General features: G+C 41.1%; 2 protein-coding genes across 2 annotated transcripts; one reads left to right on the forward strand and one right to left on the reverse strand.

Moving 5' to 3' along the window:
* Positions 1-108: 108 nt before the first annotated feature.
* hsp90aa1.1 (heat shock protein 90, alpha (cytosolic), class A member 1, tandem duplicate 1) lies at positions 109-6275 on the reverse strand. The gene is made up of 11 exons (XM_057353013.1): positions 6160-6275; positions 4930-5082; positions 4474-4840; positions 4257-4390; positions 3881-4180; positions 3630-3795; positions 2911-3101; positions 2687-2834; positions 2331-2599; positions 1906-2239; positions 109-481 (listed from the first exon to the last, which is right to left on the reverse strand). Exons 2-11 carry the CDS (start codon positions 5080-5082, stop codon positions 372-374), a joined length of 2172 nt encoding a protein of 723 aa, XP_057208996.1. The 5' UTR covers positions 6160-6275; the 3' UTR covers positions 109-371.
* Positions 6276-7990: 1715 nt separating this feature from the next.
* Positions 7991-14124, forward strand: wdr20b (WD repeat domain 20b). Its single transcript, XM_057352661.1, has 4 exons — positions 7991-8287; positions 8873-9055; positions 10794-12107; positions 13171-14124. The coding sequence occupies exons 1-4, from the start codon at positions 8039-8041 to the stop codon at positions 13222-13224; spliced, it is 1800 nt and encodes a 599-aa protein (XP_057208644.1). The 5' UTR covers positions 7991-8038; the 3' UTR covers positions 13225-14124.
* Positions 14125-14814: the final 690 nt, after the last annotated feature.

Here is a 14814-nt window from a genome sequence, read left to right on the forward strand (position 1 = left end):
TCGATTCGTGTTCAATCATCTGTCGCGGTCGGCGGGACTACGGCTGAAGAGTGAAATATCTAGAGTGCCTGAGAAGTCAAAATAAATAAAAAAAGACCGGACTCGAGCTGATATTTGCTCAATGCTAATTTATTAAAAACTTTTCAGTTTACAAAAAAACATTTCATTATAAAATTCGGAAATTCAACTGTGTGCAGTTAGAAGCAAAAAGAAAAAGAAAAGAAACGAAAAGAAAAGTCGGCTTTTGCTAATGCAGTCTTAAAGCTGGAAGGTCCAGAAGGGATTTCCCTTTAATGCAAATGTGTTTACAAAAATAAAACAATGAATTAATCGATACATTAACAATTTAGTGGTATTTACACTAAAACTCTTTAGTCGACTTCCTCCATTCTAGAAGTGTCACCATCGCCTTCCAGAACTGGCATATCTTCTTCAGCGGGTTGAGTAATATCTTCTACAGCGGAGTCATCGTCATCAATGCCTGAAAAACATCACATTTCATAGATCTCATTTCTCGATTAGGGGTTGACTGATGTGACAATCTATATAAAAGTAATATGATACAATGTGATGTATTACGTAATCATATTAATGCATATGATTAATTGTGGTCTAATGGTTAGAGAGTCAGACTCGTGACCAGAAGGTTGCCGGTTCGATTCCCAGGGCCGGCGGGTAACAACTGAGGTGCCCTTGAGCAAGGCACCTTACCCCTACTTGCTCCCCGGGCAGCTGCAGTGATAGCTGCCCACTGCTCCGGGGGTACGTGTGTTCACTACTCTCTGGATGGGTTAAATGCAGAGGTCACATTTCGTTGCCTTGTACCTTCGTACATGTGCAATGACAATAAATTGAATCAAAAATCTAAAAATCTAATATTTCATTGATATTTATTGTGTTATGTATTGGCTATGCAATGCATATCGATCGAACATCAGTGTGTATAGACTGTTTCATTGGACGCGCGCGCGCGCCTGACCCCCAGTTAACTTCCGGTTTGTGTTTGTGTTTGGCTAGTGTCTAATAATATAACTATTTATATTTGATTTAACTTATGTTAATATTAATTTGTATTATTATTTTACCGTATAATGATTGTATTAAATAAATGATTTGTTGCATGGGTCCTGTAGTTCGGTCGCATTTAAAGTCCCAGTGAAATTAAAAATGACAGTGCCTATTTTTTCATGAAATATTGCAGCGTTTATTGTAAATAGTTTATCAATGTGGGTCATTCTCTTTTTAAAATTGGTGTGCCCTCATAATCTTTAGTTAAAATCTGAAAATGCACTTCCTTCCAGTAATGACTATTCATTATGTTTATGTTAGACGGCTTGGAGATAGAAGGGATACAGCTACTGCCGGAAGTGGTGCAAAATCTCGCCATATAATTACAATAAATTACATTAGCTAACACCTACACCTACCCCAACCCTAAACCTAACCTTACAATAATAAAAAAAATATTAATCAAGTGCTCATGCTCAGTGGAGGTAGCTGCATCCCTTCTAGTCAAAACCACGGAAATGCGTCAAAATACGGAAGTAAAAACGATCGCAACTTCCAGTTCACGGGGACTTTAAACAAACCGTATGGTACATTGACATCTAGTGGTTGAGCTTGGTATCACAGTCTGAATTCTAAATATTGCAGTGGCAAGTTTAGCCAAGTAACAGTTCTTTTCAATTTCTTTTGACTGTTATCAGAAATAATCTACAGGCGCCCTATTGTTTGTGAATGTGTGCTGGAAGTTCAATTGGGGTCACAAAAGTGCACATGCGCAGTTACGTTTGTTTATGTTGTTAAGATGAAACCGTCTATATAAAGATCTCTTCTCAAGTGTGCTTTGACACACTACTCTGTCTTCAGATTGTACTTTTTTTTAAATGCAGTCGTCCAACTCACCAAGGCCGAGTTTGATCATCCTGTAGATGCGGTTTGAGTGCGTCTGCGGGTCATCCAGCGTGAAGCCGGACGACAGCAGTGCCGTCTCGAACAGCAGGATCACCAGATCTTTCACAGCCTTGTCGTTCTTGTCCACCTCAGCTTTCTGTCTGAGGGTCTCGACGATGGGATGGACAGGGTTGATCTCTAAATGCTTTTTGGCAGTCATGTAGCCCATGGTGGAGTTGTCCCTCAGAGCCTGAGACTTCATGATTCTCTCCATGTTGGCCGTCCAGCCGTACGTGCTCGTGACGATGCAGCAGGGCGAGGACACCAGACGGTTCGAGACGGTGACCTGTGTGAAAACACATTTCGATGTTTACCTTCATCATTTGATCGTTAATGTTTTCCTTAAAACGTCAGCCCAGCATGCTAAGAGCTCGTACCTTCTCGATCTTTTTGTCGAGAATGTCTTTCATGATCTTGCACAGGTTCTCATATTTGGTCTTCAACTCTTCCTGCTTCTTCTTGTCCTCTTCATCCTCGGGCAGCTCCAGACCCTCCTTGGTAACGGACACCAGATTTTTGCCATCGTACTCTTTCAGCTGCTGCACGCAGTACTCGTCGATGGGCTCGATCATGTAGATCACCTCCAGACCGGCTTTGCGCAGACGCTCCACGAACGCGGAGTTGGCCACCTGATCTTTGGTCTCACCTTTACAGAGAAAGACAGTTTTGTAAAACGATGACCTATTTTAGTTACGCTTACGTTGTTATGTGTAGTTTGGACTGAGCTGCTAACCGGTGATGTAGTAGATGTGCTTCTGGTTGTCCTTCATGCGAGACACATACTCTTTGAGGGACACCATCTCGTCTCCGGAAGCAGATGTGTAGTAGCGAAGCAGTTCGGATAGCTTTTTACGGTTCTGGGAGTCCTCGTGGATACCGAGCTAGAGCGAGAAAATACTTTTTTTTTAGTTTAAACCGTCTTGACAATATCTATAAGTACTCAGAAAGAAAACTTACCTTCATGTTCTTGGAGAACTGCTCGTAGAATTTCTTGTAGTTGTCTTTGTCCTCCGAGAGTTCGGTGAAGAGCTCGAGGCACTTCTTGACCAGGTTCTTGCGGATGACTTTCAGGATCTTGCTCTGTTGAAGCATCTCTCTGGAGATGTTCAGAGGAAGATCTTCCGAGTCCACGACGCCCTTGATGAAGTCTGATGAAGAAAGATTCATTTCGTTAACTTTAGGGACGTAGCGATTCACGAATATGAACTCACTATGCGATTTTATTCATGATTTTTTTACAGAATGAGTTGAGGCAACTTAAACAATAACCACCACCCTTTTGTTATTTCTCTAATGCTGCACATTTCTTTGTACAATAAACTTTATTTGATGTCAAATAACAAAACTCAATTGCAGTTTCAAAACAAATTCCAAATCAAATAAAATATGAATAATACAAAAGTCTCAATACAAAAGTAATATAGACAAACAAAGACTTTGTCTGTGCTTTTCCTAACTTTAACTTTTTTAAGAAATATCAGCACACCCACGTGAACCAAGTTTGCAAACACAGCGGCCCCTGCTGTTCAAAACATGTATTGCGATTCAAATAACATCTCAACCGTCTTGAATCGTCACATATTATAATATATTTTTAACCGGCTCATATCCCTAGTTAACTGATTTCATCCTTAAATCCTTGAGCAATTCTCAATATTCACTCTCGAGACACTTACTGAGATATTCTGGAATGAGTTCATCGCAGTTGTCCATGATAAAGACTCTGCGCACGTACAGCTTGATGTTATTCCTCTTCTTCTTGTTCTCGAAAAGGTCAAAACCGGCTCTTCTGGTTACAAACAGCAGCGCGCGGAACTCCAGCTGACCCTCAACTGAAAAGTGCTGTCGCGACAAAGAAAATTCAGGTCTTCATCATCCAGCTCACAAGTCAACACTCAACTCTTGAATGATGAACACTAGCGCTCACCTTGACCGCCAGGTGATCCTCCCAATCGTTGCTCAGGCTCTTGTAGAACTCGCCGTACTCCTCGTTGGTGATGTCATCGGGGTTACGGGTCCACAGAGGTTTGGTCTTGTTGAGCTCCTGAACATCAGTGTACTTCTCCTTCACCTTCTTCTTCCTCTTGTTCTTACCGTCTTTGGAGTCTTCGTCCTCATCAGCCCCCAGGTCCTCGATCTTGGGTTTGTCCGCATCGTCTCCGGCCGCCACCTCCTCTTCCTTTTCTCCTTCTTCAAGGTCAACCTCCTTCTCCCTTTCTTTCTCAACCTGCAGTTTTTCAACGAGAATTCATTCACGTGTTCGGACAAACTTGTCGTTCAGGTATCACAGTAGAGACACTTACGAAGAGCGTGATGGGGTAACCGATGAACTGAGAGTGTTTCTTCACGACTTCCTTGACGCGTTTCTCCTCAACGTATTCGGATTGGTCCTCTTTAAGGTGAAGAATGACTTTCGTACCACGTCCGATGGGTTCACCTGTCAAAGCAATAGCACAATTATTTAAGGATGGCTGAGGAAAGATCCGTTTGATCTAAATCAACATTTGGTCAAGTTCATACCAAGGTCTGGCCTCACGGTAAAAGAACCGCCCGCTGCAGACTCCCACACATACTGCTCATCGTCAATGTGTTTGGTGATCACTGTGACTTTCTCGGCCACCAGGTAAGCGGAATAGAAACCCACTCCGAACTGACCGATCATAGAGATGTCAGCTCCAGCCTGCAGGGCCTCCATGAAAGCCTTCGTGCCGGATTTAGCGATGGTGCCCAGGTTATTGATGAGGTCAGCTTTGGTCATACCGATGCCGGTGTCGATGATCGTGAGCGTGCGATCTTTCAGATTCGGGATGAGTTCAATCTTCAGGTCTTTGCATGAATCAAGTTTGCTCGGGTCTGTCAGGCTCTCATATCTGATCTTGTCCAAAGCCTGATTGAAAGAAGAAGAGCACGTGAGAAACGCACCAAATAAAACAAATAACGTTGAGCTTTGTTGTATATATGAATCCGTAAACGTACATCTGAGGAGTTGGAGATGAGCTCTCTGAGGAAGATCTCTTTGTTGGAGTAGAAGGTGTTGATGATGAGAGACATCAGCTGAGCGATCTCAGCCTGAAAGGCGAAGGTCTCGGCTTCCTCCTCCATCATGGGCTGTGCGGCGTTCTCAGGCATCTGCGTAAAGTCAAGAAGCAAACAGTTGGGTGAAAATTCGGAGACGATTCAAACTAATATTCTGGAAATTAAATAGTCAAATTGCAAAGTCACTGCTGCCTATAACTTGATCTTAAAGGTAAATCTTAACTACTCTTATTCCAGCCAAAATATTGCTCGAAAAATAAAAAGAGAATATAATTATTACAATTATGAATGATTAAACAACTATAATACAATTATTTTAAATGCTCAATGGCTAAATATTCTATAATTGGTTTCTATACATTGACCCTTTAGATTGTAATTCATTTCTAAATGAAATAAGAACAAAATGATTTATTAACTATTTAGAGCTGTAGTTTCTTAAAAATACATTGTTATTCACTTTTTAGAAATTGTAAAATAAATCCTTGCATTTTCTTTACGATTTCTTGTTGCATCTAAATGATTCGATTGGCTCAGTTCAAGTTTTGTAAATCTCACAAAAGCCTGTTGAAAAGACAAATGATACTTTATGAAACCTCAAGTTGAGTCGATTGAAAATGTTATGTAATGAAATTGTTGAGTTAAGGCTGTGAATAGTTTTACGAAGAATTCTAGATCTCTGCTAGACAGTAGTGATGGTGAGGGACAGCTGATAAAACCCTTCATTGGGTGTAAAATCACATGCACATGTTCAGCACCTGTCACTGCACATGTCACACCGGGGGGAGAAGTGTGACGGAGAGCCAGCAAGCGGTGCAATCGTGTCACCTCAAGATATTCTGTTTTTCAGCTTGTTGGTTTTAGAAATGTATTTGAATCGAGTCCTCGTTTTGAGGAACAAATCGCACTGCGGTCATTGTATTTCAAAGTCTTTCCGACTCCTCCTCCCTTGAGAAGCATGTCTGCAGACACGTGCTCTTAACTCTAACCGTTTCGTTGACATCAAGTCATGTATTAAGTCGTTAAAAATGTACTTTGTCGAATAGTTCTCGTGAAAACTTCAGTAATCTTACAAAAGCTTGGAGCTTTAAACAGTCACATATGGACAGAATTCTAGCACACTTCAAATACTTTTTGAAAAGAGCTGCACAGATGAAGTATTCCACTTACCTTGATGATGAACTTCTATATAAATATCTGTGTATAAAGTGTCTTTGAAATCTTCTGCTGTATGGAGCTCTGGAAGTTTGTTGATCAGCGTTCGCTGCTTTCGCTTTATCTTCTGAGGCCTTCGTCAGCCTTTATATACTCACCAGTGAGGTTTCTAGAAACTCCCATTGAGAAAGTTCCAGAAGGAATGCCCACTACATAGACAGGGCTAAAGTAAGACCACTGGCCAGTGCAGTGGGTGTCCGGGTTGGGGGGTATCTACTACCATATACTCCATTTGTCCTTTTAGGGGCACAAGAGGTGTCTGTCAATCAAGGCAGGAACTTTCCGGGTGGCACACGCACCTTCCTGATACTGACATCTCAGCAGCTCATTGGCTGCCGTCATGAAACCTCCAGAAAACTTCAGCTGGGCCTTTGAATCAAAGCACAAGAATTCATACTGAAGTCCAGTTGTTGCTCAGTTTCAAACATTCTCACAAATATGTTTGTAGGACGGACCTGCCCGGAGACATTCTGTTTCACAGCTTCTGTATTTTGCGTACAAACATCAAGTATGACAAAGTAGTATGTTGGTCACTCATAGTGATGTAAACTATCTCACGCTGACCTTAAAATCTGACTAAAATATTTTTCCATCTTAACCATATGTTGTACAATAAAGTCATTCTGTTTTTCTTCAGTTGCCATCAACAGAAATGGGGAAAGGGGTCAGCTTCATATGACATTTATTTAAGATGATAAAAACCCGTAACAATATAATCTTGATATCTTTAATATCGACTTTCATTTTTCAATGAAAATTAATTATATAAATCAAACTTTGATACTTGTTATTACAATGAGATTGTGAAACGTTAGCCTGAATATGTCACATTTACTGTATTTAAAATAATTCTAATACAACTATTTAAAAATGTAAGCAACAGAAGCCTTGAGTAAACAGATTTTATTTACATTTACGCCATAGGTACTTCCGTGGATGTATTAATTTTTGACATACGAAAGGCTTTTGTGTGTCTCTAATCTCAAGAACCCACTGCATTAACACAAAGGATTAATTTAGCAAAATGCAATATGTATTTCATGTGTATTGCCATCCTGGAATGATAAGGTTCAATCTGCATTCTGCAGTATTGAAATATTGAGATTTAAAGATTTTGCATTCTATTTGACTTTGCACGTAAAACCTTTTGGTTTTCTAAGAAAGTCCCAAAATGTACACAACGTAAAGAAAGTACATGTGTCACAAAATGAGTGTGAACAAATCAATTTTGAGAAAAATGTAAATTCCAAGGTGGCGATATGTGTAAAGATTGCAGCAATTAATTAACCAACAGTGGCTTTAAAAATGATCTGGATACTCAGGCCACACATGCAGTCTATGAACACCACTGCAAAAATGAGCAGCATTTATTTATAAGAAAAGGCTGGAATACACTACACGACTTCTAAAATCTGAACAGATCACACACTTGCAGACTTTTTGAAAGTTTGCAGAGAAAAGCAGGGCATCACACACTGCGCAATACAATTTCTGCAACAAGTCCAGACTGAAAATCTGAGCAAAAGTCTTGTAGTGCATATACAGTATCTTATCTTATTTTCTGCGTTGCTCTGCTGTTTTATTGGTGCTGTTACTTGTAGCTTGATTATTTGTTCTTATTTTTATTTGTCAGTAGTCCCTTTTCCCTGAACATAGCACAACCCGAACCGTGACTAATTGGAACCGTTACACCCCTAGTTGAAAAAGATACAGTATATTATACCAGCAACGATTCGATTACCGAGACAAACTTCCACGCCGGTCAGTCGCGGTCCCGCGAAGGACGTGGACGCGCTTGCTCGTGCGCGAGGCGGAATGAACGCGGCTGTCGAAGATGGCGGCGGACGGAGGTGGGAAGGAGACGAACGAGATTAAAACTCAATTCAGCACACGGGAGGGCGTCTACAAACTCCTGCCGAACTCCGAGTACAGTCGACCCAACCGCGTGCCCTTCAACTCGCAGGGCTCGAACCCCGTGAAAGTGTCGTTCGTGAACGTGAACGATCAGTCCGGTAACGGCGAGAGAATCTGCTTCAATGTGGGCCGTGAGCTTTACTTTTACATTTATAAAGGCGTCCGAAAGGTAACGTTCACCACATGACAGCTTGCGATTGTTTTATCTGACGTCACCATGATTGTGTTTTTACACCCCGTCCGTCACTATTAGTGTGGGTTTACGCCGTGCACTTTGCGTAAACAATGTTTTACAAACACTAATGTATGCAAACATTACACACAATATCATCACGAGCTGTCAGTGATTTTAGAGGAACATAATATGAAACGATTGATGTGGTTTTGTTGCGTTGTAACTGTGTGCAAATACTATGCATCATTGAAATGCTTATGTGTGCACATGAGGAGATTTGTGTGTGTTGACATTTGTGTTTACAACTTAGTTTGCGCTTTAAAGCATTTTGGCTGACCAGTATTGTGGCGAGGGATAGTTCAGTCAGAAATGAGAATTCTGTCATTATTTATTCGCTCATGTCATTTTAAACCTGTAAGCGTTTACTTCTTATTCAGATTTACAACCAAAACCATTTTTGAGCGAACTATCTCTTTAATTCAGAGACCACAAGTGATGATTGTGATTTTTCTCACTGCGTTGTTGTTTATAAAGTGAGGTGTATAGCAGGACATGTGTGTTTGTGTCTGATGAGAGCAGGCTGCTGACCTGAGCAAACCCATAGACAAGAGGATATACAAGGGAACGCTTCCCACGTGTCACGACTCCAATCCTCTCTCAGCCACGGCCGACAGCGTCTCTCTGCTGGTGGGCTTCTCTGCAGGACAGGTTCAGCTCATTGACCCCATCAAAAAAGAAACCAGCAAACTTTTCAACGAAGATGTGAGTCGGCGTGTTTTCTTTGTGTTTGTTTGTTTGACCCAGTTGTGCAGTCGGCGACCCGGATGAGGTTTATTCTGGGTAACCGGCCGTTACGCGACAGTAAAGGGCCGTTCACATTATAACGATAACTATAGAAAATAAGGTCTTAATAAATAGCTCTTAATTCAGGAGAATAGCGGGGTTCACACCATAACGATAAAGATACAGAGGACAATATCGTTGGGATCACTTTCAGAACGATTTTTCCCAGCTGATTAGTTTCTGGTAGTGTTGGCTCGGTACCAAAATTGTGGCTTCGGTACCAGAATCTAATTTCGGTAATATCGGTACCATAGGTGATCAATAACCAGCCCCAAAGTAAATGATTTGAAAAGATAGTAAGACTACATGAAACTGCTTCAATGCATATTTGTATATTATTTTTATATTTTATATAACACCATTTTATTTTTACACTGTATTACTGAAAATGCTTTGGTAATATAGATTTATCATAATCCCACAAATATGAACAATTAAATTTTGAACAACAATTAAATGTTACAAGTAGGTCTATTTAACAGTAGCATTCAAGATGAAAACTGAATGATCAATACAAATAAAACACTGCACAGTCTTCACTGTATAAAACAAATATGCAACGACTCTAAATAAAGCAATAAAAGTTTCAATTTCTCTTTAATATGTGCCACAGATGTATTAGGTTACTGTCACTTTAAGGCAAATTCTCTTTTTGATGCGGATATACATTTAAAACACAGCGGACTGTGCTTCGGTGAAGCTTTTGTGTTTTTGACATAACAGCGTGTGTATTTGACAGTATAAGAACATATACAAGACTCGAAAGAGAACTTCATGATGATGAGTAGAATAACTGAGATGTCTGGAACAGAGATAACGTTATATACGCTATGTTTGCCGTTGAATGGGGATGTACAGACGCATCACAGCATGTAGAATATACGTTACACTGTAAAACAATCTAAAGATCTCTCAGCAAAGGTAGAAAGAGCCGAATTTGTAATAAATCACTCACGGTGTCTCAGTTTAAATGGTCGCAAAAGTGCTTGTAGAGCGATTCATCTTCTTCTTCTATGTTGCCGCTCCTGCGTCAGTTCTGTGGCATACTGCCGCATAGCGGTGAACTGTGGAACAGCAGCGTTTCAAGTACCGAAACGAGCAAAATTCTGGTATTGAACCGAATGAAATCTAACATGTACCGGTAAATTTCCAGAACCGGTTTACCGCGCAACACTAGTTTCTGGCAGATAATGTTTGACTATTGGTGTTCGCAACACGGCTTTTATGTCAGAATTAAAGACCGTAGTGGTCGCAAAGTGCCGTGTTTACGGCGGGATATTATACATGTAATGCTTATGAGTCAGCAAGCTGGCAAATATATGCTTTACGTCCCGGACATGAGCGCACCTTCAGCCTTCAGAGAGAGCATCATGCCTTTGCTGTCCTATTTTGGAGAAAAGCCATTCAGGAATGAAAACGAAAGCATCAGCAGGTCATCTACATTCATTTTAGTGACTGAGAACACTGCAGCGCGCAGGCTTAAAATAAACATAACGTAATATAGTTATAGTTACAGTTATCGTTATAATGTGAACGGCCCTTTAAACAGTTATTGCTGAGCAGATGCGCATGATGACGATCTGTAAAAATTCACGCGCGTGTTGACGGTGGTTTGATCTTCGTAATGTTTCCGTTTGTTTTTGGTGCGTTCTAACAGAGACTTATCGACAAGTCACCGGTGTCGTGTCTGAAGTGGGTCCCCGGCTCGGAGAATCTGTTTCTGGTGGCTCACGCCAGTGGCTGCATGTATCTCTACAATGTGGAGCACACGTGCGGCACGACTCCGCCTCACTATCAGCTCCTGAAGCAAGGAGAAAACTACGCCGTGCACACCAGCAAGAGCAAAACTGCTCGCAATCCTCTACTCCGCTGGACGGTCGGCGAGGGTGCCGTCAACGAGTTCGCCTTCTCCCCCGATGGCAAGTTTCTGGCCTGCGCCTGTCAGGACGGTTTCCTGCGCGTGTTCTGTTTCGACGCCGCCGAGCTCCACGGCACCATGAAGAGTTACTTCGGCGGACTGCTGTGCGTGTGCTGGAGCCCCGACGGGCGTTACGTGGTGACGGGCGGCGAGGACGACCTGGTGACGGTGTGGTCGTTCGCCGACTGCAGGGTAATCGCGCGCGGCCGCGGGCACAAGTCGTGGGTGAGCGTGGTGGCGTTCGATCACTGCATCACCAGCGTGCAGGACGGCCAAGCGCCGGCGGAGTTCAGCGGCAGCGACGAAGACTTCCAGGAGCAGCTTCAGTCAAACGGAAGCCGAGAGCGGGCCGACAGCGCCCAGTCCAGGCTGTCCAAGAGGAACTCTACGGACGGACGACCAGTCAGCGTCACGTACCGCTTCGGCTCAGTGGGTCAGGACACCCAGCTGTGCTTGTGGGACCTCACGGAAGAAATTCTGTTTCCTCTGTCTAGAACTAGAACGCTTACCAACGCGATGAACGCGTCAGGTTCCTGCGGAGATGCGGCTGCTCTCGGTACCAACGGCAACAACAGCGTGAGCAGCAGCGGACCCTCCAACTCTTTATCGCCCCCTTTGCCCCGCTCTAACAGTTTGCCCCATTCCTCGCCAACAGGGGGCAGCAGTCCCAACAACCACAAGCCCACCAGCATCATGGACAGCGCTTTGATCGCCACCGGGGTCAGTAAATTCGCCACGCTGGCTCTCCACGAGGTGCGTAAGGAGCGACATCCCGACAAGGACCACAAGCGCAATCACAGCATGAGCTACGTCGGCAACAAGAGCAGCGACAAACTCAGCCAGCTGATCGGCACACGCGCCGCCAAAGCCGACGTCGCCAAGACGCTGGGAACGGCCTTGTGTCCTCGCATGGAGGAAATACCTCTACTGGAAGCACTGGTGTGTAAGAAAATCGCCCACGAGCGTCTCACTGTGTTGATCTTCCTGGACGACTGTCTGGTCACGGCCTGTCAGGAGGGCTTTGTCTGCACGTGGGCACGGCCTGGAAAAGTGGTGAGCCATACTTGTGTTTTTCATCCGAAATGGACGAGTGATGTTTGGTTTCAGAGATATTGGGTCTCATTTACCATAACATTGCAGAGATGATTTCGCTGCTGTCCTTCTGAAACCTCATATAAATCACTATTATCAGTCACACTTGATGTTTGTCACTGCATTTTGAAAATATATAACCGATAAAAAGTACGAAAAAGTGCTCGTCAACACAGTTTTACATCATTTAAAAAGTACAGTGTTTGCTGAAAAACTGCGAATTTGGACAGCGACGATTTTTATTTACATCTAAACTTCTGAACGTCACAAACTTTCTGCCTAATTCACAACTCGTGCACATGATTTTGTTCTTAATCTCGTTCGAATTAAACGAATTCAGATGGGATTCTGTAACAAAATAAGAGAATATGAAGAGTTTGGTTCTAAAATGAGATAACTCCATTTTTAAAAATGTTCAAAAATCATGTTTTTTATTGTGTTTTGTTGTGTTAGTTAGCTGTATTTTTGGAGTTATTATGGCTTAAATCAAAACAAACCAACTGCAGTTTGAGTGATATTAATTGGAACGCACAATAAAAAAACATTAAAAAGGAGTTATCTCATTTTGGTACCAAACTCTTGATATAATGTAAGAGAAATGATATAATATATAATAAAGTAATCGCAGTGAATTTATAGTATGTATTCAGCACACAGGATGGCCTATGTGATTGTTGTGTATTGTTCTAAATTGTTTTCCTACATTTAGTATACATTTGAAGAAGATTTTGGTGAATCTTTTTTTTTTTTTACAAATGATCTAAATTTAGTCCAACCAATGTACTTAAAAACATTCAGATGTGAGTTCATAAGAGCCGATGTCAAGTTTTGTTGTGTTTACTGGTCTGAATCGACGGGAAAAATAACCTACAGGCTTCATGTCCTTCAAGAAAAATATCATTTCTTCGTTCCCTTTCATTTTCACATTTAAACCAATGGAATGATATGAAGAAATGTCCAGATCATATTTCATTCCAGAATAAAAAGCCAGATGAATAATGTTTAATAAATGTCTTGTTTTCAGGGCCTTTTAACGTCTCAAAACTGCACAAACTCTCCCAGCGGGACGGTGGTGTAGCTGCTGTGATAGAGAGACGCATCACACTGACTGTCACGTCACACATCAGGGGTCAAAGGTGAAACTTGTCAAGATCGTTTCACCCCACGAATCTGAAGAACGAATGAAGTCTGTTATGTGCAGTTTTATGAGCTACCTTACCACAATGATTACTTTCAAGAAAAAGGTCTGAAAGACCGAAAAATAAGCTTCGTTTCCATAAGCAAAATATGATGTCTTTATTTTGAGGCGAAATGTGACCCAGATGTGGTCTTGACAGGTTTTATAAGAATCATCAGTGACGATGTGTTGCCTTGAACCGGCGTTCTGTTCCGTATTTACATTCATACTTCCGTGATTATTGTTTATTTCACTTTGTTAAAATGTCACTTTGCTCTCTTATGTTTTTTGTTTTGTTTTTGTTTGTTTAAACTGCTGTAGTTTGGTTCATTCATTCCACCGTACGATTCTTGTGTTTCGCTGATCTCAGTCAGAACAGATGTTGTGGTTTTGCACTGATGATGTTGCGACTGGAACAAACACGCGCTGTAAGACACGAATGCGTGCGTGACGCCTCCTCCATCAGCGCTGGATGGTGCAATTGTGCTTTTGTTCAAGAGTGAAATGGAGAATATTGTTTGCACTAAATCGTTAGAAGAAAATGGCTTTATCATTGTGGAGTTTTAAAGGACTTCCTGGAAATGCTGTAAAAGTGTAAGAAGAACTAAATATCTTTTTGAACATTTATTTTAATATTGTTTCTGATGAAACGTGTGTAAATATACAATATGTGTAAATATTGTAAATTAAGGATTTATGACAGATTGGAATATAATGATTATACAAGATAGAAACACTTGTATTTCTAATACAGAGGAATTTATATATATCTATCTATATATATATCTATAAAATTAAAATGATCTTAAATATGCAGTCTTGTCTCTTTGTTCTTAAGCAAAGTGTGGATTTAGTCAAAACTTTAATATTTTATCTTAAATTCATTTGATGTATATTACACAATGCTATTTTGCATTCGAACAGGTGCTTTATGGTGACCACTGACAATAGTATATATTCGTATAGATTTTTCTTAATATATTTGAAGAGTTTGGTTCCAAAATGAGATAACTCCGGTTTTTTTATGTTATCATATTTTTATTGTGTTAGTTAGCTGTATTTTTTTAGTTATTAAATTGTTATGGCTTAAATCAAAACACACCAACTGCAGTTTGATGGATATTCATTGGAATGCACAATAAAAAAACATGATTTTTGAAGTTATCTCATTTTGGAACCAAACTCTTCATTTACACTCAGAATCACTTTGGATTAACACGTCTGTATGGGACTACAGTAACTACACCAATAAAAATGTTCATCAGAGAATCTAGTTTTCAACTGTTACAGACCTGTCGCTGTAATGCTTTGTGAAAAGTTCTGCTTTCACAAGCCACAACCAACGTATGAACATCGAAACTTATTCTTTGTAGAGCGTGTAAGGGTCACTCTCTGTAAGTACTTTTCATTTCAATACCTTTTGTAAGCTTTAATGGATCGTGAGTGTCTACATTTAAAGATATCTGAAAGGCAGGTTTAGCAGGAAAGACA

Source organism: Triplophysa rosa, linkage group LG15, assembly GCF_024868665.1.
Source record: "Triplophysa rosa linkage group LG15, Trosa_1v2, whole genome shotgun sequence".
NCBI classification, from domain to species: Eukaryota; Metazoa; Chordata; class Actinopteri; order Cypriniformes; family Nemacheilidae; genus Triplophysa; species Triplophysa rosa.

Coding starts and splice junctions, on each gene's coding strand:
- hsp90aa1.1 (XM_057353013.1), bottom strand. CDS start 5,082: ATGCCTGAGAACGCCGCACAGCCCATGATGGAGGAGGAAGCCGAGACC. Junction 4,841..4,929: donor TCATCTCCAACTCCTCAGAT/GTACGTTTACGG, acceptor TCTTTCAATCAG/GCTTTGGACAAGATCAGATA. Junction 4,181..4,256: donor GTTACCCCATCACGCTCTTC/GTAAGTGTCTCT, acceptor GAAAAACTGCAG/GTTGAGAAAGAAAGGGAGAA.
- wdr20b (XM_057352661.1), top strand. CDS start 8,039: ATGGCGGCGGACGGAGGTGGGAAGGAGACGAACGAGATTAAAACTCAA. Junction 9,056..10,793: donor GCAAACTTTTCAACGAAGAT/GTGAGTCGGCGT, acceptor GCGTTCTAACAG/AGACTTATCGACAAGTCACC. Junction 12,108..13,170: donor GGGCACGGCCTGGAAAAGTG/GTGAGCCATACT, acceptor TCTTGTTTTCAG/GGCCTTTTAACGTCTCAAAA.